Source organism: Rhyacophila brunnea, unplaced genomic scaffold, assembly GCF_057557595.1.
Source record: "Rhyacophila brunnea isolate RB1 unplaced genomic scaffold, BYU_Rbru_1.0 scaffold_23, whole genome shotgun sequence".
NCBI classification, from domain to species: domain Eukaryota; kingdom Metazoa; phylum Arthropoda; class Insecta; order Trichoptera; family Rhyacophilidae; genus Rhyacophila; species Rhyacophila brunnea.
The window spans coordinates 29,574,871-29,599,646 of NW_028232893.1; the positions used below are offsets into that span (position 1 = coordinate 29,574,871).

The window sequence follows — 24,776 nt, forward strand, 5'->3', positions numbered from 1 at the left end:
TTTCCCCGTTTCTCACTCATGTTTATAAATTAATAAGGACGAAATATTTATATACACAAATATAGACGAAACTCACGACGCATCAGCGCGCGACCTAACGCAAGACTAAACTTTTTGACGTAAGTGAGAAGGTGCGGGGAGTGGAGAAAATGTTCGGAATAGCGAATTGTACGAAAGTAGAACTCACGAAAGTCGAGGGCGGCCTCAATCGAATGTCGACAAAGGAAAAAAAGTAAAAACCACAAGCTCTAAGTACAGGGTTGGCGAACCTTTTTACGTACGCGTGCCAAAATTTCCCAAATATTATTTTTCAACTGTCATGCGTGCCGAGTATGTAATAACGAAATAATAGTTTAAAAAAATCTATTAAAACAATAACGATGTTCTAGATACCACTTACAGAACATAGCAGACATATAGATTTATCACTTTTTTCAATTACGCCATACATTTCCACCAATTTTGAAACTGTCTGCCAGAATTGCTACTACTAGTTCCACAAGGTTTTTGTTTCTTATTTGGTGCAGTCATTTTTGAGGGTAGAAATGAAATTGTTTGTTAATGTATTAATTAGTTAGGTTATTTCCGACACCCACGGTGGCCGCGCGGCTTATGCGTTGGACTATCACGCCGTGGGTCTCAGATTCGAATCCTGAGTCTGGCAAGTACACATATTGTTTTTCAATTTGTGTGTGAGTCAGGGTATGGACCTAATAGATTGAGAAAGTGGCTGACATCCATTTCTCGTAAAAAAACAAAATCTGTTAATACAAACCTCTACTCTGTGGAGGCCCATATGATCCTTCTAGGATCGGACATGGTCGAAAAAAAAAATTTACACACAAATTAACAAGATCAGATGAGGCATTCTCTCGCTACGGTGGTCTCATGCATTGTAAATCGATCAAAATGAGAGGTTCGCGGCACGGCGTTCCCCGCCGCCCGTTGAGAATAGTGCGATAATATTATGTGTAACGCATAAATTCTAAGGACCGACCTATGCAATTATATAATTAAATTGAACGTAATACTTAATCTTGAAGAGTATTTGCCTGCTATTTTTTATACAATGCGATCTGTCATTTATTATTATTAAAAGGTAGGTATTTTTTTCTCTTCATACGCGTGACATTCAAAATCTTCTCGCGTGCCATAGGTTCGCCACCGCTGCTCTAGTGGTACTAGAGTCTGCAAACTGTGTAGTGAGCGACAATGCAATCCAGACTTATTACAAATTAACTCAGACTGATGATGACGTCTTATTGTAGGTACCTATGATGTTATGTTATAATAACTTCATACACGTTGCAAAAGGTCCATGCTACCGAAAAGGTTGAGCAAAACTGGAATAGTATATAATTTTATTATAAAGTGCGACCACGATGGCCCTGCAGTAACGTCTCTGGTTATAATGTCGTGAGTCTGTGATCTGGCAACTTCACATATTATTTTTCAGTGTGTGTTTGGACTTTGCACCACGTGGTGGGTCACGTGACCCAATACAGTCCCGCCATTAGCTGAAAGTGACATGTCTCATTTCGAATGTCAACAACGTTGGACGTGTCCCTATTTGAATATCAACCTATTTTTTGAAATCTCTTTGCAATATCAAATTGGTGTTTTGTGGCTCTTTTTGAAAGTCAACAAAGTGTGTATGAGGTTATAGAATGATATTCCGATAATAACTCATTTTCGGCATATATGGGACATGTCCAGTTTTGAAAGTTAAACATTGAATTGTTCAGGCTTAAATGGCTAACATATCCCAATTTCTGCATTATCGACATGTATACGGCACCCCTACAATATCATTCGTGATTTTTTTTTATACCCCTGCGAATAATCGATAATATTCTATATAGTTTCAATTAAATATAACGATATGTGTCTATAATCAATAGCATTTTTATGAAAAAGTTAGTTATCACATTTTACGTTGAATTTAAATGAACGGCCACCGCGAATAGTCAGGCCGTGAATAGCGAGGCATTACGGTATTCCTGAAACTAACACAATGTCCCTCATGCCTACCTACCGCGAGTATTTCTCACGAACACAAGCAAGCTATTTTCGTATCCGTGTGTAAGGCAACTCTGACACTGTTAGGAATTTATGAGGGCTTTTGTAAAAGTCACTTTTGATTACTAAGTATTTTGTTTTTATGTATAAAAATTACCATTATACCAATCGTAATTTTTGAAGTTGTACTTCTTTAGGCGCGTTTGGAAAATCAAACCAGAGTGTATTTTTGGCATGTGACATGTAACACATAATTAATTTTTTCACAGAAAAAAAACGCACTCGATTGGATTCAAACCACCGATTGTTCGGTTATCAGCCGAACGTACTACCTTTACGCCACAGTAGGATACTGAAATCGTGACGATTATACAGTATAGTATTATAGTTTACCCATTGCCTAGGCAGCGAATTTATGAATGTAGACCATTTGCAATTCCTTGCGTAAACAAACTATTAAACGTCATAGTGGTAGTTGTTACTTTAAAAATAAAAACAACTATAAATAATCATATAATTTAGTAATATAAGTTAAAGTGTATAGAAATAAACCAACGACGTTCCAATTAGCGGTCATTTTTCTTGAGTGTGTAATTTAACAATATAATTAATAGCTAGTCAAAGAATCTAGGTTATCACAAGTTTTGTTGTTTTGTTACGCCAGAGAAGTATAACTTCTAACGCGCGTACATAAGTAGACACACCGATTTTTATTTTGATGTTTTGGACTCATTGCAGCTATAATTCACAAAATAGATAATTAATTAATGAGGTGTACTGTTAGGTCAATCTATGCGAAGGACTCTCAAACGCCCAAAAACAAAACGCGATAACCTTAGTGCTAATAGGCTGATATCTATGTAAGACGCTAAAACAGACGTACAAGCTTATCTAAATAATGGATGGAGGAGCCACAGTTAAAAACTACCCAATCAAAACACGCAACTGGACAGAATCTGACATTAGAATGACGTTTCCAAATGTAAGTGTTCGATATAATTATGGCGAGGTCACAATACGTTTATGCGATTTTCTCAAATTGACATGTTTATGTAATATATTTAACAACAATAATTTGACGCCTGTTGACACATATATTAAAATACAAATAATTTAACGTTTAATATGATAAATTAGAGCTTTTTAAACGTTATTAGAGATACATCAATGTGACAGGATATTTCATATGAGAATATACATTTTCAAGCGAAGCAAATCAAGTTATATAAAAAAGCACATGAATTTAATTTGGCGAACATATTATCTCTGAATGCATGCACGTACAATATGTGTGTATTGTAAATTTAAATAAAACTACTCATAATTTATATAAGGCTTTCATCAATTCTCAAGTTCGTTGTTAGTGGTATAATGTTAATTGATAATTTTGTAAATAAAATGGATTAAAAAAAACACAATACACTATAATGCTTATTCCACATAATGAGTGAATAATCTAGACCGGTTTCATCCGCTTCAATGGGACGCTATTGACTGATTCCATTGTCTTGTCTCATTGAAGCGAACGAAACTGGTCCTGATGATTATTAAATCATGTGTAATAGATAAAATTACATGTTCTGTTTTTAATTTATTTCGTACAATGTCTTTCCACCAATAATGGACCATCAACAACATTAAAAATAAAAAATGACTAAAATTACTTTGAAGTTAAATCAATTCAATTGCAAAAAAATATATACCATTTGCGTGTCTAATAAACGGAGTCTTGCTTTATTTACGTCTTGAAATTTTAATGAAAATTGATACATAAGAAGTAATAATCTATAGTCTATACTTGCATATAGCTCATGGAGTAGTTCTAACATAACATCGAACCTATTTGTTTTAAATTTATCGAAATTCAAGATTGAACTAGTTAGAAATATACAAGTAAATAAGTAATTAAATATGCCGTATTCAATCCGAAGTGGAGCATATGCACCTCCACAGACGTAAGTTATGTTAAAATATATTTATTTTTTACTGATAATGGATATCGGCTTCGTGCTCAACCTATTAGGTGCACGCTATAGTTCCTAACGCACATTGAAAAAACAACGTGTGGAATTTTAAGAACCGGGATTCGAATCTGAGGATACCGATCAGCCGTCGTGGACGCTAATAAGCCTATAGTATAGATGAAACCATATCTATTATAACTGACGTAATTTGAAAAAATATAGAAAGTGTGTGTTAATTCGTCTCTGTAATTATCTGAAAATAGAATTTTGTTCCTTTCAATAACTTCAGTGTTTACATGGTAGCAATTCGAGATAATTTATTTATAAAATGAATTTGTCACGTATTTATTAACCAACTATAGAAATTGCTTTATGACACGTGTCTCATTCATGTAATACTTAGTGTTTTGCTGACAACATTTGAAATACATACTTATAACTTGATCTACAAAGCAGTATGACACACCTTGAATCTTTTTCATATCGTATAAATAGCTAGGTAGGTAATATTGATATTAAAAACTATGACAAAAATCATCGTAAATTTGTTGAACCTTTGTGTAGATTCATAGGTATGTTCACACCATTGTTGCTATTATTATTAGTATTTTTGATCGTTAAATAATTTTAATGATAAACCTGCCGAGTGTGCGATGTGTCTTATTTGCGGTGTTGTATTATACGTTCCTATGTGTATGTACGATTGTGTCTGTGTAGGTCATCGTGAGTATTTGGGGTGATGCTGTCTCGCTCTGGCGCGAACGCCCCTCGGAGGCCGCTTTGGACTCGCCCGACCGCTTCCCCTCCCCTCCTTCTACACCATGTATATGTTGGCTATACAACGTTGCCTGTCGTATAATTTTACTCCACGTAAATTTCATCTGGAACAGTTCAATGGACTCTCGAAATAACTTTAAATACGTTTTTTTAGTGAAATATTGGGTGTGTGATTGTTCCGAGATGGTGTTTTTGATTTCAGAAGGTGTATTTTGAAGTTGGATTGTGTTTTTTGTGTAAGTGTTGTTCTTTCGTACCCCTAAGCCCGTGTTCCATCCTACGCGAATCAACATTCCAAAATAAAATCTCTCTTAATCTACTCAAAATAACATGCATAATACGCTATAACACTCACATTATACGTATATTCCGTGTAATTCAGATAATCTTCGTTACTAGCTGTAAAAACCCCGAAACAAGGCGACCAACACTGTCGTAGAAAACTGATATTTTTACACTTATTAATCTAGAAAAACTTCCCAAAACCTCGAATATTCCGCATGGCCGTAACAAGTGTTTGAAACGCATTATTTAGTTAAAAAAGTGTTGAAAAATGTTTACGTATGAAAATTCTACTTTCGAAAAAGTTCATGTTATCAATAAATTTATTGTAAATAACACGAAATAGTGCAATTGATAATATTATTTAACGGTATTAATTTGTGACGTATTTTAAAAAAATGTGTTAATTATCGAAATTTTTGTTAATTAGTTTCACTCAGAAATGTTTATAGTCTTTTTTTCGATTATTAGGGTAAAAACTGTTCCCAAAAAGTTTTTGTGGCGGGCGATATTATTCTGCCTAAAAAAATTACGAAAAAGTCGTCCTAATTACAACTGAAAATTAACATTTAAAATCGACAAATCTTATAGTAAAATACAGTGAGGTTAATCCGTAATTAAGAACGTAAAGTGGGAAATCAATGTTTATAACAAACTAAAATACAATTTTCTTCAAAAATATATTTTTGTATTTACAAAACACAAGGATACGTGTGTATTTGGTTAATCTTTCTGTACTTACAACGTAATTTATGTTCTATGTTCTTGTGCATAAAACCATAGCATTCACACTAAATTGACTAAATCAAGTTTTACTAAGTAAGTTCGAAGCCTCAAACTCTTCGATGGAGCAATTCCTTTGGCTGTGATTGATTTTTTACCAGTGTTGTTTTTTTTAAAACGTTAATTACATGCTGGACTTCCTTCTTCACACTTATATAATATTTGATCACGAATTTTTTATTTTCTTGTCGTAAATATTAGTGTTGATGCCGCAAATTTCTAAGGCTTTCTTCTAATCATCTCTCGACATATTATTTTTAATGCGATTAATTAAGATAATCCAAATAATAAATATACCTAATCCAAATTCAGAAGTTGGGAGCATAATGAGTGAAAAGCGTTTCGTATAATTCACAAAAATTATTAGTGCAGAAAAATTATAATAGAGAGAACATTAATATTGATCGATGCGTATTTTAATAGAGAAAAAAATGGACGACGTGTCAAAAATTAACCAGTTATCAGTTAGTTATCTAGAAACGTGTTCCCGTTTCCCAAAAATGACCGCAGTACGTAATTCGACTACCCATTCTGCAGTACTAAAATTTCAAGTGTAATGAACCAAACGTTCATTATTATAATCGACACCTAAATTCATGGAGTCATTCAACCAAAACCACATAACTTTGCCATCTCACATGAGTCTTTCGTAAATCAATGAATATTGTATAAAAAAACTGTTAAAATAATTATATAAAAAGTTACTTAAGTACCATTAAGAAGTTTTTATACGAATTACTAAGCATGTTTTGTATTACAACGCATATGGAAAAAAATGTAGGTACATTTACTTTAAAAACATTTTCATCGATAGTAGCGACGCGTGGTCTCGTGGAATGTTGTGTTAATTGAAGCGCGTAATTGTTGTACGATGTGGATTCTCCAAATTGAATTTTATTTGATTGAATCGTTTACACTTTCCAGAGTATTAACGCGCGTCGAGTTATAAAACTTTCAATCTAATAACTGTGCACTAGGTGGGAAAACTGGTTGATTTTGAAGACTTTACTTACTAAAAGTATATAAAAAAAATACTTGGTATCAAAACTTGTTCCAAAATACTTACTAGTGTTTTAGCAGGTAGAGTACAGGTACAGGGTACAGTAGAAAGTCCTGAACCATTAAAAGCACTGGTAGTGGGTTGACTCTTGCTGGAATTTGGAATAATTTCACGTACAGGTGGAGCTGTATTTCTCCTGGCAAATTTCATATGAATCGCTGGGTGCCTGCGCTGTAAATGTTTCTTCAAATTTGACATTGACCTATATGAAATTTTTAATTGACAAATATTACACTCTGCATAGTTTGTATCTATTTCTTTGTAATGATTCCACACGAAACTTGTCCTTTTAGACATTTTTCACGATTTATTTATATAATTATTATCCAAAGTTCCAATAATTATAACTCTAAAATATCGAGAAACTCGCCGTGACGAAACCAGATAAGCGCGTAAATACTCCGAGCACCAGTCTCGTACTCAACTGGAACTAAAACTAACTCCATATTATTACTATAAAATGAACTTGTCACTATTTCTGTCCTCCACTATACCAACTATACAAATGGGGAGAAAGAGAGAGCAATGACGCCAATAACAGTTGAATCACGGCTCGACATACGTGTATTATGCTATCTCGCTCGCGCGCATTTTATGTCAATAGTATTGAAAGGCGAGTCGCGATGATCTCATGGCATACGTTCAAATAAGTGACCACATACTGAGTATGGGTAGCAGCGTTGCCATGTTTACTGATTTTTTTTGCCAATATACTGATTTTTCAATTTTTTTTTCGAGATTTAAGAAATCTACTGATATGATGTGTTTTTTCCATATTTGTAAGTTAACTGATGATTATTTTAAAAATAAACTTGAAAAATCATCAATGAATGCATGCCTTTTTTTATATATGACGCTTCCAAATGGTCAAAGAAAGCATTGTAACTCTACTCAAGAGAGAGAGACATCATCATTATTTATAATAAAATAATGTTAATTATTAGGTATTGTTTTACATATTATACTAATCTATGAATGAAGTTAAACAATTCTAACAAGAGGCCATTATTCAAAAGTTTACAAAGAGCTCATGTCTACTGAATAGTTTTATTATTGTTATTTTTAATAATTATTATACGAGCATATTATGAAGTGCATGAACGTCGTTATCTGCACCAAATGAGTTCTCTCCATATTTTAAAATCATATCTAGTATACTGCATTTTATAAAATGTACTGTTTTTTTTTGTCAAAATGTACTGACATTTTAAATAATGACTCGGCAATACTGATGGGTAGGTGCATGCCGAGACTTGAGTACACAAACTGGTGACAGTATTTCCAACTCACCTCTAGAAGACATAGTAATCTTTGTGTGTATGTACAAAATTAATATTAGGCAAGGCCTGAACAAAAACGATGCATGAGTGCGAGTGAGAAAGTATTCGGCAGCCTTACAATCTCTGCGACACGCGCTAGAGTAAGATAAAAGGTCTACTAGCTACAAGCCAGTTTCCAAAAGTATCGCCATCAAATCGGGGCAAAACGCTTCACATAGCGTCGATAACTTGCGAGCTCGTGTTGCTAAAATTTATATTTTTTGTGTTAAACATAAAGTCAGTGGTAAATATTTTTGGTTAATTAAGTAGAAAAGATGGTTCTGTGTCTTGTCTTAAAATGTGGTAGCCGTACTGATAAGAAAGAAGATGGTATTACGTTTCATAAGTAAGTTGATACATGTTCGTGATAATTTATTTGTTTTTTATTATATATATTAATATCAGTGACCTAGTGTTTCTTTAAAATAACTTAAATTATGGATATCTTTATCTAATGGTTGCATTTTGACTGCCTAAAAATACTATATAACGTAAAAAAATGAAAATTATATTTTAATTCTGAGCGTCTAGTGCGAGCACTTTGGGCGAGCACTATCGAAATGGTCTATGGTCTCGAACATTTGTAGACGAATGCGTTCGCTCGCTCACAAACCGAACGCAAGGCACGCGGCTTCATTTAGCAATGCAACGGGTGGCGTCTATATGTATCTATAGTCTAAGATATTAGGCGTGTTGGTATAGATTTGGCTTGGTCTACAATTTCATAGATCACTGTTTATAGAAGGAAAAAATCGGCAAAGCGAAAACGTGAATCCCAGTATCAAATTAAATTTCGCAAAAAAATAATCTCAAACTTTCGGAAAAGTAAATTCTCGATCCCAACCTCTCAGTAGTTCAAGATTAAATTGCACTATTTCACCTATAATCGATTTTGTTTAATTGGGACATTTTGGCCCGATTAAGCGGCTGTCCCAACTAATTCCACAGAAAATTAAACAACGAATACACTACTATTTTTCTATAAAAAATATTAAATTCTGAAATAAAATAATCAGTAAGTAGATACTACATACCTGTTCAGCACTTATCACGTTATCCGCACTACCCGTTTCAACGTGCGCTTTTTTAAATTTCGTATTGCGTCTACCTTTCCACCGAGACAACCAACCATCAGTTGCTTTGAAATCGTTGTGGCCCAGTATTTTAGCTATCTCCTCAGACTTCGCCTTTAATACTGGTCCGCTGATATTCACACCCTGCCCACCAACCATAGAAAACCATTGGTCCAGTGCTTCTTCGACGTCTGGATCCTTTCCTTCACGTTTTCGTTTGGTTGTTCCTGGTCCTTTCTGTGACCTCAATTCTTCACGCAGTTGCTTTTCTTGTTGTAAGAGACGCGATATGGTAGATTTTGGTACACCTGTTATCTCAGCGAGCCTACGCTGACTTGTGTTAAATGGCTGGTTTTTAATTTTATCCAGCAATTCAATTTTACTTGAAAGTGTCAAATCATTTCTAGGCATCTTGGCAAGGGTGATAATTTTTAAAAATACAATAAGCAAATTTAAATATACGTCACACACGCGAGACGGTGTAGCGGTAACTGAATTGGGTACGGTAGTGTTAGTGGTACGCGCAGACGCGACATTAAACATCTGATATCTAATTAAAAATAACGCAGCATGTAATTCAAGTGCTATTATATGACATGCTTGTCCCAATTAAGCGGAATGTGGTCCCAATTAAGCGATGTTACATTACTGTCAGTTCCTAGCGATTTGGCCCAAATAAGCAGCTGCCTTAATTAAACGGTGACCCAATTAAACGCCATCGTCCATTGTGGACTTCTTGGTATCCTGTTTTCAATTTATTAATGTTTCTCATTTCATTTTTATTCAAACATCCACTTTTAATAAATAAATTTCAACTTAAAATAATACTGGAGATTTTAATCAAATGCTAGTTTAATATCACATCTTATATTGGCGTTGAGATTAATACATTTTTGAAGAGATGTAATAAACTGAGGTGCTCTGAATTGAACTTATCACACAGTTGACCAAGTTGAGTAAATCGACTTCAAAGAATGTTATTAGTGTTTGAAGAAGTCAAAGCTGAGCAAGAACATCAATATTAAATACATTTCTACGAAAATGATAACAATATTTTACACAACCACATAGGCGCATGAAATATAATCTAATATTAGAAACAAATCTTTTCATATAAATTAGTAACACGTTAAATCCTAATTCCTGTCTATTTTTAAATAACTTACTCAATTAAGTATGCCATTTATGTTTAAAAACATAACTGGAATGAATTAATCTTATCTACATTAATTAACATTATATACGTATATGTACTACCCTAATAGGGACCATAGAGCAAATCCTAACGAATGTGATATAGTTCTTATTATAGCCATAGTTCATAACAGTCTCACTTGAAAATTAGTTTGAAATTAAAAATTTCTCACTTTATTTTGATGCCAGAGTTATACCTACGTTTATTCCTCAAAGCGAGCTAGGTATACGGATATATAAGTGATTTTGAATATACTTATTCTATAGATTCTCTATTTACCTATCGTTTTTGGAAGAGACCATAATATGGACCAAACGATGAATATGGGATAAGGGAAAAATTCCGATAAATAAAATGTAGATACATGCACAAATTGTTTCTGCATCTACGTAAACGCTCCCCCCGCCAACTTCTAATGTACAAGCCCATGGCGATCATTAAACCTTGTCATCATCCGTTTGATGCTGCAAAGTTTTCAATATCCAAGTTTTTAGCAATTCGTCTGGCTTTCTTGTCTTATGATGATGGCATTAATGGGTTTCTTGAGAGATTGCAATTGCTTGTGTCACTTGAACAGAATTGTTTCCAGTTCACCATACGTCGATTCTTTACTGGTTTCTCTCGCCTTTGATGATTCTCCACACTTATCTATTTGATCACGAATTTCGATGGGATTCTTTTAGTTTTAGTAGATTTCTTAGTCTCTTGAAGAGTTCTCACCTTTTTCGAAATTTAAAATACTTTTTATTTCGTCAGTCTCCATAAGAACACGATAATATATCAATACGCCGTTTTCAACACGGACGTTTGGGGACGACTGCGGACCTGTGGTTGACGATGTGAGAAGTCGTCAGTGACTTTTTTGGTACCTAATTTTGGAACAGCATTTTTCGAAACCTGGTGAAATACATTAGTTAAAACTAAAGATCGAGACTTATGTACTTCTTGAAACAGTTTACGCTATAGTACTATCGACAAAACAGTAATTATATGTACGCTGGAACCTATCGATGGAATCATAAGAACAAGCTTAAGTTGAAATTCAATCCCGGCATAAGATTTAAAAATAAAAACATAATATTCTGATGAACTATATTTTTTAAACAAAATTTAGATACATTTGATTCTCTTTTTGCACGGTGGATACCTTCTGGAGACTATCGTGTAAACAAGATGCAGTGAGTGTATTTTTTTACTATTTATCACCCACCTTATCTGCCGGTGAAATTTTATCCCTCATGTTTTTATTATTCAGTTCGTGTCTTTTGAGGAATCTTGTAAGCCACCCTGTACTTGCAGAAAATTCAACCTTCTTTTTAGACGCAGACAACGCACTTGACTCCAGTGCATTAATATTTTTGTAAAACCTTAACGCCATCTGTTTGATGGTTTTGCCATCGACTCGTATCATATCTTGATTATTTTTTGCTATCCAATTTATCAAGTCGTTTTCCATTTTTTCTTGAATGGGATCTCTTGTGTATGATGACGACTTGGCACTTGATATTCTTCCAGAAGCTACTGATCGTCGGATAGCAACTTCATTCTTTTTAATCGTCCTTATCGTGGCTTCATTCAACCCGAAAATTCTACCCAAAGACGCTGCACTTTTTCCCTGTTGAAGACAATCTATAATAATAATCTTGGTCTCCAAAGAAATGGACGTCCTTTTATTTTTCTTACTTTCATTAACCGACATTTTATTTTTTTATGTTTTATCACGAATTGCGGAAAAAAATCTATTTTAAGATAAAGCGCGCGGAACACGTCCTTTGCAACTGGCTTGATGTTGACTACTGATCTAGGCTACATCCCTGGCAATATAATATGGCAACCAGTGCAACACATCCCTTTTGCCAATTATTTCTATTGTTTTTATTACTGTGTTAAAGCAGAAAAATCAGTGTAAAAAGTAATTAATCCGTGTTATTTGAAAACCGTGCAAAAAAAGTATCAATTACGTGTGAACAAATGAAAAAAAGTGGTTTACTTTAAATACTGTCTACGAACATAAAATATATTTATAAACATTTTGAATGTCTTGTTACAATCCTTTTTGTATTCCGTCGCAGATTGGTATAAGATTATATAAGTGTATAAAAAATAAAAACAAAAAAGGAAGTCTTTGGGCGAAAACCGTTTCATCGCGACACGTAAATATTAAAAAGCACAACATACATTTGTATGATTTGTTCACGGACAAGGGTGTCTTTATTTGAACTAGGCATAAGCTACCATAGCGCTAAATGTGCTTAATATAATATGGTTCAATACTCAAAACAAAACGTGCATAATCTATCCCAACTGGTAGCATACTTTTGAAAGAAAATCATAATTTTTATTCACCTCACTACTGCACTAACATATTGCACTATTGGTGAGAATCTTTGATATCGGAATTAATTTAACGAGTTCATTTATCTACGCATAAAATGGTAAATGTTTGCACAGATATTTCTTAGTTCAAAAATTTGCTGCTCAGTTGAGTTGATGAATTCAAGATTCGTCACACGTAGACTTCGTTTAAAGTCACTAGAAATCAGAGAACTGGTAGAGTATGTACCTCGATCCTCTTTGTGCACGGTTTCGAAACACATACACGGTTTTTAAAAAATACCGATTATTTTTTATTTACATTGATTTTTTTGCTTTAACACGGTTTAAAATACCATACGTATTTTTATACGTATGTATGTACATATTTATCAAAAATTGCGTTGCAATGGACCGCACGCCACTGGTGCTTACATGTTGTCACCGGATGCCGTCCAGACATACATACGTACATACATGGCGCCACTAGTCAGTCACTTCGGGTTCGATACGAGAGATGCGCCACGTGCTTCGGCGCCAGCGTCATTAAATAATTCTAGTGATGAGAGTGATTTTTCGCCAGCGAAAAACAGCAGTAAACGGGCATGTTTATTGTCAAGTAGCGACACTGAATGAATATATTTTTCTCTATGCTAAATTTAATTTAAATCGAAAACAATGTGTTTTATGCAAGGATAAATATTAAATAAATTCGATTTATTTTTGAGTTCAAGAATTTCGTATTTTGAGTTAATTTTAACTATCTACCATTTTTGTATGGGCACCTTATCTTTTTTACACGGTTTTGTTTTAGTCAGATTTGATCAGATGTACTTCAATGATCCAGTGAATCAATATGAATAAATCAATTAACTTTTTTTTATTATTTAACTTACAGTTTCCAGTGTCTCTCGTGGTTTGTTCTTATCAAGCATGAATTTTAAACTGTCGAAGGCAAACCAGGTGGTTTGGTACGTCTCATCCAACCCTATGTAGACAATAAGGCAGGTGTTAGTTGGAATTTTCGGTTATATAAATAATTACAGTGTACGAAAGAGTGAACATAAATTAATTCTATTGAATTTCTTCAACTATCTACTCACGTTTGCCTGTTCCAATACTTTTTCTAATTTTCATCGTCTCTCTTCTAAAACACGACAGTAACCTCTCCATCTTCCTTTTGCATTCTCCAACAGGTATCCCTACTTCTTGGGCAATTTCTTCCCAAGCATTAAACTTTTTATGCTTGTTAAAATGTAGAGCGTGTTTGGGATCCCAGATTAATGCCCTTTTTTTATACGCGCCTATCAGCGCCATTGCAGATTCGTTGTTCCACTCCATAATTATTATTATAAAACAAATATATCCAAAACACATACGTCTAGTCTGCCAGCTTGCACAGATCGCACTGAAACAGCGGTAACAAGTAACGACACGTCTGAACTTGTTCAAGAGGTAACGCGTTACTTTATCTGCAGCGGGTATTTTTTACTTTAGCAGTCGAATCGGGCAACGAGTAAACGTATGAGGTAACGGAATACCGTTAGATTAATTGTTATCAGGTAACGGGACCTGGTAACCGAACGAGATTGTGGTAACACAGTGTGGACTCGAGTTGGAATATGTCCGAAGTTTTCCCGTATCACCACGGATAGAATATCGATATTTTTTTATCCAACGTAAATATTTTTGTAAATTACTTAATTTCATAGAAAGGTAATATTACCAACTATCATTTCTCCACGATACATAGCATCCTTTCCGACTCGCCACATAGTATTGACAATTAATATTATAAACCTACATATACTCAAAAGTGAATTTCGGTATTCTTACTTGAATACAATATAGTCGACAGTATTACTCGTGGCCCACTATAGTCAGGGCATGACACGAAACTGCAAACTTCGATGTTAGTGCTAGTTATTGCTCATACTTCGAATGCTATATTATGGTAAACTGATTGTAGAAAATGATTGGTACTTAATAATTTGTACAAGACATGCAATCGGAAGTGTTCATCTATTGCGAACAGGTTACCGCATTGCATTCGAAGATAATCAATTATTAGCACTCGAAATTATTCAGTGCCACAGTCCGAATATAGTCGGCGTTGGTTTTAATTAATAATATCAACAATTACAATATCTCCTGTGAAGAGGGCTACTACGTTATAGATTGAATGCACATCAACACATACCTACTTTCCTAGTTATATTAACATATGTCGCAAAGTAATTTGTATTGAAGTGATTAACCCATTTTGTTAATATTATCATTAAATACTACTAATTTGCCTCTTTTCTTTCGAAACTTTTTTCGGTTAGGTACATGTTCAAACACGCGCGTTAACATGATCTTACTCCCTACTTCAGTTATCGTTTGTCAACTTATGTCTACGGCCGTATGTTGTACCTTAACCACTGGGAAATGCCAATAGAAATTGCGTAGGTATATCAAAAAAAATACTACCTTATTCTCAGGTCAATAATTATTATAAAACAATCATTATTCGTAGGATGTTTTATCACATTTGAATGGTCAACTCAAAGACATAGCTTATAATCAGTATCTTTAGAATTATCTTCAAATCATCTTGCCCATTTTTTGAATAATAAAATGCCTAATTCTTGTCAAATTTGGGAACACAGAGATTATAAATATAATTTTGTTTCGTAAATATTTCACTATAATAATGTCAACTAAATTTTACTACTTGTTTTATAAATGCGTTTAAAAATTAATAAACCTAAAAAATCTTAACACCACTGCACATGGATGTACTGAAATATGACTATATTCTAAAACATTAGATCGAAAGGTTTAAAAGAATAATATTTTATGTAATAAACATACTTTATGCAGTCATCAAATGTTTAAAATAAATATAAAGGATAGTAAGGCTTCAAAATTATATAAATAGATTATCTACAACGTTTAAGGAATGTTCAGGCTAATGCTTTGAAAATACTATAAAATCTACATTTTGACCTTCGTTGGACATGTGGGCCCTTAAGGGATATGCTTTACTTACCCTTCCCACTGCTGGTCTAGGTTTCTTCTTGTTCCATAAAAATCTCAAGCTGTCTAAGGCGAACCAAGAACTTGTGTAAACTTCGTGTGCTCCTCCTAGAAACAAAAACATTGCATTTATGACGAGTACACACGATACAAGTGTAACTATATTAGTTTTCATCTGATCATCGTAGTCATTGTAATAATATGGCGACCTACGGAATTTTCATCATCAGTCAATTTACTTCCATCTTCATTCCCCCCAAGAGTTAATCGCATAGTCTCAAAGTTTAGAGCTTACATAAGTGAAACGGCAAATAATTTTCAACAGTAGGTGGAACGAAATTTCTCAGTCGTCGCCAATCGGAGACTGACAGTCGAGGTGTGAGCACGTCAATTTGTTTATAGAATAAATATATACGGAGAAATATATTCTTAAGTCGTGTAAAGATGAATAAAAAACGTTCCGCATGTACTTGAAAAAGAAAACATATCAATGAATATTATTATTACGAATATAATAGTAAACATAACATTAAAAGTACGCATGTTGAATTTTTATGACAATCGTTCGGCTCGCGTTATTTGCACAATCCGCGCATCGCCTAGTCACGATTAAGTATAGCCTTAAGACTTATGCAGTATATTTAATCCTTACAGCGCTGACGACACAGCTGTTGTGTTGGCATTAAGATGGCTATTAGATATAATTAGCATGTTTTTAAATGTGGTAATTAAATAGTTAGGTTAGGTTAAGTTCGGTTGTTAATTAAATTTCCATAGCCGCGTGAGCATGGAATTATTTACGCGGTTGGCCGGTTTACTTGAAATCAAAGTAATCGACATTATCAAGTAGTTGTGTGCTATTTACCACGGCCTACGCCTTTAAATGGTGCAATCGTTATAGCTTAATTCGTGTTATAAATGTGTAAAAAGAAAACTATAGAGGACAGGGGTAGAAAATGTATGTTCCAGTACCCGTGCTCCTTTTCATTTTCATTTTTTCTCTTCGAAGGGCTGCCAGAAGGTACTCCATCTTCTTCTTGCACTCGCGTACCGTTGTTCCCATTTCTTTTGCGATCTTCTCCCAGGCATCTTGCTTTCTAAGCTTGTTGTAATAATTCGGATGTTTCGGGTCCCAAATACAATCTTTTTTATGATAAGATTCTATCAGCATCATGGTGTCCTCTTTACTCCACTCCATTGATACAAAATGTCGCTTCTAGTAAATGAATTAATACACAAACACACACGGTCACTGATAACAAAAAAAATTTACTTGGTTGCGTACACTCTGCCAGAAGCGTATGGAATGAGTGTGCAACGAGGCAATTATGTTCCCCTTCTATAGATACTTGACGTATCATCGTTTTCTATGTGAAGGCGAAAATCCGACGAATGGTCGTTCGAGCCCGTTGCGTATCTTTGTATCACGTTTTGACACGCAAAATCATTATACGCCCACAATCATGCATGATAATAATGATGGATACAGTGCGCGGATTTGCATCGAGTGTATATCGGAATATTCATGCATGTCTGTCAGATTCTACTGTGCTATACGTTACTGGTTAGGTATATGGTTATAGATCAGTGGCTCCCATGTGCGGCCACAGAGGTTTTTGCTGCGACCACCATTTTCATTACGCATTTAATTTAATTAACTGGGCTAACGTTAAATGTGCGTTATTGGAAATGATTCATGAGCAAGTACTTGAAAACCATTTTAATAATACGACGGTTGAAAAATTTGGTCGAAGTTATACGTTGACCAAGAATCAAGTCAATTCAAAGAATTGGCAACAATAATTGCTTTATTAATATTGTCAATTTTTCCTATTACTGTATACTGTGTATTGATACCGTGAAAGATCTTTCAGTGTAATGCACTTCATAAAAAACTAGTATCGAAGCCAGTTGACAGAATGTAAACTTAGAAGCAGAAATGCGGTTCGCATTGGAAAAAAGGAGTATTGAGGAATTTTCATTTGCATTATTTTTAAATAAGTAAATAGATATGTACCTACTAAAATGTTCAAATGTCTTTAATTGAATGGACTTGTCTATAAATAAAATGATCCAATTTTTTTAGTACTTAAATAAAATTTAGTTTTAATTTTTTCAATCACAACAAAAGTGAAATTTGGTGCGGCCACCAGACGTTTCCATAGAACTGTCAATGTCAATTCTGCGGCCACATTTAAATTTAACGCGAGAACCACTGTTATAGATTTTTTTTTAACTTTAGTGTTTTTCTTAGTGGCATATTTTTTAATAATATTATGACAGAACTGCGGCTATGTTTTTTTCAATAACCGAGTTGAAAAAGATGTGTTTACTATCATACTTAGCATTTAACGACACTTATTAGTCGATTAAAAAAACGCCCGCGATGGCCGACCGGCTTAAACGTTGGCCTATAACGTCGTAGGTCCCAGGTTCGAATCCAGAGTCTGGAAAATACACGTCATATTGTTTTTCAATTTGTGTTTGAGTCAGTTTATGGACCTAATAGGTTGAGCAAGTGACTAACTTCAATTTCTCGTAAAAAAAAAAACAAAAATCTATTATCTGTACAAGTCGGTTAACAGGAAGCCAGGCGGGAACCGATTTTGGCAAAATTCATGAATTCATAACTGAAAACCTAATCTAATCTAATCCAGTATATCGGCTATTTTCAAAATTTGTTTACCGCTGGCTTCCTGTAAACCGACAAGCAAATCGTTATTACTTACCTCCACTCTATGGAGGCCCATATTATGATCTTTTTAGGATCGGACACGGTAAAACATTACCGGGTTTCAGTGCTATCTGTCAACATTCTTGACTCATGTCGGTCGATATCGTGCATTTGTCAAGCGGTGACGCTCAGCTGTTCTTCCCCATCTATAATATTTCTATTTTTGATTGTGTATAATATTCATTATACACTAATTTCATATCTAAACGACACTTTCTTAATTTTTAACACTTCACTTCGATTACCTCTTCAGTTTGAATTGAGCATATTCTTATAGAAATTGACATTATTATAATCGTGTCTCCTTTGTTGTCTTTGTATGTCTACATTGTTATATATTTCATTTAATTTGTCACAATTAATTGTAATGTCATTTAATATATTATAATACTGCACTGTAAGCATCCGTCGAACTATTATGAAACTATCCTGTCATTCTTTTATTTGCGAATCGGTTTATTTTTTAAATTCAGAATTGCGTTTACGTGTACGTTTTCTCATCTACCCCCTTCTTAATACGTCTTCTCCCCGTTTCGTTCCCTCCTACATATTTACATTAGTTTTCTTCAATGCGTTACAGACAGACATACTTTAACATCTGTATGTCAATCAATTATCTGAATTATTTTAATTATTTTAAATTTTGATTTACAATTTCATGCCTAACCGATATCAACAAAATGTTTTTACTCGCTTTTAAAATAGTGTCCATTTGTAATCCTAAACACAGTATGTATCCATGTAAATAACATCAAATTCAGATGAAATTCCACCTGTTACCTTAACCTGATTATTTTGTTTTTATTTTTCCAGGTGTCATTTTGGCAGCGACGTCACAAGTGTTAGTAATTATCTAATAATAGAAATACCCTCACTATACTTTGAAAATATTTAAATTCTATGTTCTTCATCCGTCAGTAAACGTCCTTATCAACAGAAACATAAATTCCTTGTGAATGTCAAATCTCATATATTCCCAACTTATGGTTATAATCATTAACCATTGATACGATTTTGTATTATTAATTACTCTTTTAGATACATAGATTTTTATATAATTGAGCTGTGATCAAAATACTTATTAGTTTACGATAAGTAGTTCAAATTTTAAAACATTTTTTTTTTAATAATATCCGCGTATTTTTAATCATGCTAAATCAGCTAAGTTGATAAAATCAAATAAAAAATAGTATATAATACATTAATGCTTTGCTTCTAAGTATATAGAACTTAAATAAAACAACATTCATTTTATTTAATTATTTCCGAATTTACTGAATAAAATCGTCGTCTTCCTGCAATCACTCATAACTGCCATAGATTATAATAATAGTTTACCAAAATATCTTTTTAACTTTTCGATAACTAAACTAAAATCGTATCATCCATTATTATTATATAATACAGTGTATGTTATGATAAATAATATAACTAAGTGTTAAAAAATAAAATAACAAAAAAAAAAACAAAATAATATACGTTAGTATTGCATGCCCTCTAAGAAAAATGTTTCGAGAAGTGAATGGTTAAATAAAATATTTTAAAAAAGTTTGTTCGCGAGTTAACGAAACGTTAAATTTAATATTCATCTGTTTGAAGATTTACGATTACAGCTAAAGTAATATTCGATGACCAAAGCAGTCTATCGAATAATTACGATGAAGAATCGAATGTAAAATAAATAAAATTATAGGGACCGCCGGTAACCGAAAGTGCAAAGTCCAGCTCGCAATCCTACCGCAGCGGGCACTCCGTCGAAGAATAGGAAGATCGAGGGAAGCTGCTTCGTGGTCGAAGACGGAAGGGCATATCGGACGCCGGGGTGTGACCGTAGTTGCCCGGGCTGTGTGTGTGCTTGTGTTGTTAACCGGGCAACGGTCGGTGTGATGCCCCCGGTAGTCAGGTGGTAGCCATGCTAGCCCCTCGAGCTCCACCTTCCGTCTCGACCGCCCATCGCCATTCACCGCGCGCAGATGGCGCAGTACACGCAGCGATCGCAGCCTATGCACAGGTGAGAACAGCCCTAACTTTTAAAGCCATCACTGGCGAAGACTGCTCACTGAATATGGGATTATCGACCGATAATCGACATTAAATTCTGTATGAAAATCGACGACACCATCTAGCTGACGATCGTCAAAGCTTACTGTAATTTGACATACATTGAACTTGTATGAGAACAATCTTAGTTTTATCATAATACCCCGTTTACACGTGCATGGATTTACTGTTCACAATAAGTACCTATTATCGTGGCCATAACAATAAAATGTATGGGTGAACATATGTACTATCATGCAGTTGCAAGCTTGCTGATGAATGCAGATGAATCAAAAAAGTTTGGAAGCTTGTGAATTTTCACGCGACAGTTAGGGATTTTCTCAATCTGCGCCTGCGCAGTAGAACAGTGGTGGCGAACCTGCCGGCAAAAAAATGAACGATACCCATTTTGAGGTTAACCGATTTTCACTACCTGTCAAATAATATCTACCATAAAATGACAACATCGCGTCTCGCTTACTTTTGAATAATGAGATTGGAGAGACAGTCAACAGTTATTGTCACGATAGTTTAATAGCGCCTGTACACGTGCATGGATTTACTGTCGGCAATAGTGTTTATTATACACTATCATGACATTAACTGTTTCACGTAAAAGTGCTGACTGTCTCTCCGATTCGTTCTTTAAGAGTGAGCGAGACGCGATGTTGTCATTTTATGGTACTATTTCGTACTATTTGACAGCTTGTGAAAATCGGTCAACCTGAAAATTATTTTTTGGCCGGCAGGCTCGCCACTATCGTTCTTCTGCGCAAGCGCAGATCTAAAAATCTTACTGAACAGCTTAGTTTGGGAAATCTAATATTACTACGATATCAATAAAGATATAATTTCGCATCTCTGATTGATCTGCAATCACAATATAATGAATTATTAGTCACTGTTCAAAACAAAACGTGCAGTATTCAATATTATTTCCCCCCATCAAATAATTAAATTGATGCTCACCTAAGTAATTAATTAACTACTATTTAAAATGCACAATTTTTCATTGACTCAATTTTGCATCACCGGCGAGCCTTGGAAATTTCAATCAGCAGAAATTCATGCAGCTGGTTATTTTCTTTTGGCACGTACTACATATTCCATCTCAAGTTACTGCCTTGTAATACACGCGTTTTCTATTTCACTAGTTACCTATATAAATAAATACGTAATTATCAATTGTATTATTTTTTTATCTTTCTCCCTGACCTTGAGTTTTTCATTCACTGCAACCTGCTGATCATATTTCTCCACAATTTGCAATTAAGCTGCTTCAGGCATAAATGAATACCAACGATATGAAGTGAATGATCAGAAACCTTGCAATATTGTGCTTAGTATGCACACAAGTTTACTTGGCGCCCTCGCACTTAGCTCACATTAAATGGGCAGACGTTAGCGTTATACTAATTGCTCCGTGGCTATTGGGTTTGGATACCTCATTGTAATATTTATTCTTAATCCATACCTACCCTAAGGGGTAGAGCTTCTTGCTCCAAATACACCTTGTCGCTCGCCAGACTTCTTGCGTCTTACTATGGTGATGCCAGAATCTGGTTGGGTTGAAGAAAAGGTGGTCTGGGCTGAGATTCATTACTCGACTATCAGCCTGCGGTTACTCCGAGCCTTCGTAAGGTGCCATGCTACCTTAAAGGAGCATCGTCAAAATAAAAGCTTGTGATTTGTCGACTTGTTTAGATTCTCGAGATTGGTATATTGATTGTCTTCAGCGCCTGTGCTGTGCACCGCCAGTTGTTTAAATTTAGCTACATGCTCGATCTTCACACCTGAAATCATTGCCATCACATTTAAAAGTTTGGACGGTCTACATCTCATCTATCTTTTTTCACGAGACCTCGCGTTGCTACTTCCAGTGAAACAGTTTTTCCCTCAAATATGGTCACCCGAATTGCTTGTTTGACAATACAATTCCACATGTCAATCCCCTCCGCAAAAAAACACGTTCAAACAGTTTCTATAAGTACAATGCTTATGTATTGTTTAACTAGATAAGTGTTTCGTTTACCAGTGCAGGTCCCCAGAATTTTTCTGCAAGTACAGAAGTTGTCGCCCCTTTTAAAAAGAAGAAGAATATTAATCTCTAATTTATTAAAGCATTAAATTATTATTATCCGCATTTTCTACTAGTCATGTCAGTTAAAATGAAAAGGAGTAGCTGAATAGTGCTATTTTTCTCTGAAACATTACTGAAGCCACGGTTATCAATTAAGTAACTACATGTTCTAGCAAAAACTTAGTAAGCAAGTATTATTATTATATATATCGCATTATTTTTTTAAAATTTATTGTTTCTCGAAATTCCAAATCATCTCTGTATCTATTTTTGACAATTTATTTTTATTGTTTGGTTTGTGTTTATTTCAAATTATCAATAGAATTTTCATGTTATATTCTTTTTTATTCGGAAACAGAATGTTATGTCTGTTAAGTATAATATTATAAATATGATTTATTAAAATCTAACAAAAAAATCTATATAATGTATAAAAAGACTTGGGATATACTGGGCTTGAGATACTATTGACTGGGTACATATTAGAGTCTGTAATTATTATAGAGTCTGGATTTGATTAAAAATGCCATTTTCATTCATATTCCTAGGTATCTACCTACTTATAAAATATCACACCTAATTGACAACATAAATCCGATATTATGAAGTAAATAAGTAGGTACATAAAATTAATTGTGCATGTCCATTTTTTTCTGTGTCTGCATAATGTTTAAAAAAAATGGCAATCGGACAACCTGAGTGTTACCTAGTCGACTCTATTTTTAGACGTCCTTGAGTAGCGATAGTTCCAAAAGAGAATGGATTTTTGATGATCGGTCGTGTTTTTCTATACGTGCCCACCGACATTGTTGTTGATAACTTTGAAATGCAAGCGAAAAAAATGCTGATGTCCGTATTATCAACTACATAGTTATTTATTATTCAACATTTCCGCGATGATAATTTTTAAATGACATGTGAAAAAAAGTATATTTTCCATAATTAATGTATTCGTAATATCATTATTTGGTCATAGTTCAATTTATTGACACAATAGGAATGAATTAAATGGGACACATTAAATTTGTTATATTCAAATTTATTTTAAATTCTAAACGTTCACAATACGACATTAAAAACAAAGAAATATAATACGTAGTATGTTATGTACACGTACGGTATAAAAAGGACGTCATAAATACAATAATAATTATATACCTATTTTAAGAATCTATAAAACAACGCTCACCTAAACTCACACATCCTCACAGTCACGTGGGTGGAATATATCAATATCTGAAGCGATTTGGTTGAACAGTTATTGCCCTCCCAATTGGCATCACCAATGATATGTTTGTTCTACACCACGGGAGAACAAACAGCTGATACTCCCGATTTATAAGATAGTTATTTAGGACACACAGGTCAATACTACCGAAGATGGAAAAAATCGTGGCCAAATATTTCTATACCCACTCTCAACCTAGCTTCTAAATAAGGAATTAATATAAAGGAGTTTTATGCCGGGTACACACTGGCAACATGTCGCGCGACAACCTCGTTAAATTTTACGATAAGAATGATAATTATCGTATAATTTCTTAAGCAATTATGATAATTATCGTAAAATTTAACAAGGTTGTCGCGCGACATGTTGCCAGTGTGGACCCGGCATTAGTTATTCCCAGTAGCACGTAAAAGTGCGGCCACACCGGCAACAAGTCGCGCGACAACTCGTTAAATTTTACGATAATTATCATAATTGCTTAAGAAATTTTACGATAATTATCATGCTTATCGTAAAATTTAACGAGTTGTCGCGCGACTTGTTTTCGGTGTGGACCCGGCATAAGACGAAGCCCAACATTTGTAGCGCCCTTGTGCCGGGTCCGTCCACACTGGCAACATGTCGCGCGACAACCTCGTTAAATTTTACGATAAGTATGATAATTATCGTAAAATTTAACGAGGTTGTTGTCGCGCGACATGTTGCCAGTGTGGACCCGGTATTAGATTATAGTTTCTATTAGGTAGTAGGTTGAGTTTCTATTTTCGGGTATTTTAGAATTACCTATCAAGATGCCATGATGTTTATAATTTCGTTTAAAAAGTACTTGAGTAGGTAATTATCAACTGAATTTTATCCAATAAAATGAACAGATCACCATTTTTCATT

At 34.3% G+C, this 24,776-nt stretch overlaps 3 protein-coding genes across 6 annotated transcripts in view; 2 read left to right on the plus strand and 1 right to left on the minus strand.

The window, feature by feature from the left end:
- The window catches only part of LOC147069831 (putative CENPB DNA-binding domain-containing protein 1), a 30,787-nt gene extending 13,697 nt beyond the window's left edge, over positions 1-17,090 (minus strand). Inside the window, exons 1-2 of one of the 3 annotated variants that reach the window (XM_085950601.1) lie at positions 16,779-17,090; positions 15,820-15,914 (exon numbers count right to left, since the gene is read on the minus strand). In XM_085950601.1, coding sequence (XP_085806727.1) covers positions 15,820-15,914; positions 16,779-17,004 — 321 coding nt within the window. In that variant the 5' untranslated portion in view covers positions 17,005-17,090. Of the gene's footprint in view, positions 1-6,891; positions 7,308-13,681; positions 13,774-13,888; positions 14,190-15,819; positions 15,915-16,778 lie in introns of those variants that run through there. The other 2 variants (XM_085950600.1, XM_085950602.1) reach the window with 2 other exon arrangements.
- LOC147069814 (uncharacterized) overlaps positions 1-24,776 on the plus strand; it is a 570,178-nt gene that overhangs the window by 467,521 nt on the left and 77,881 nt on the right. The window lies entirely within an intron of this gene.
- Smr (nuclear receptor corepressor smrter) overlaps positions 4,805-24,776 on the plus strand; it is a 436,555-nt gene continuing 416,583 nt past the window's right edge. Inside the window, exons 1-3 of one of the 2 annotated variants that reach the window (XM_085950577.1) lie at positions 4,805-4,996; positions 19,354-19,381; positions 20,154-20,551. In XM_085950577.1, coding sequence (XP_085806703.1) covers positions 20,514-20,551 — 38 coding nt within the window. In that variant the 5' untranslated portion in view covers positions 4,805-4,996; positions 19,354-19,381; positions 20,154-20,513. Of the gene's footprint in view, positions 4,997-19,353; positions 20,552-24,776 lie in introns of both variants that reach the window. The other variant, XM_085950580.1, reaches the window with a different exon arrangement.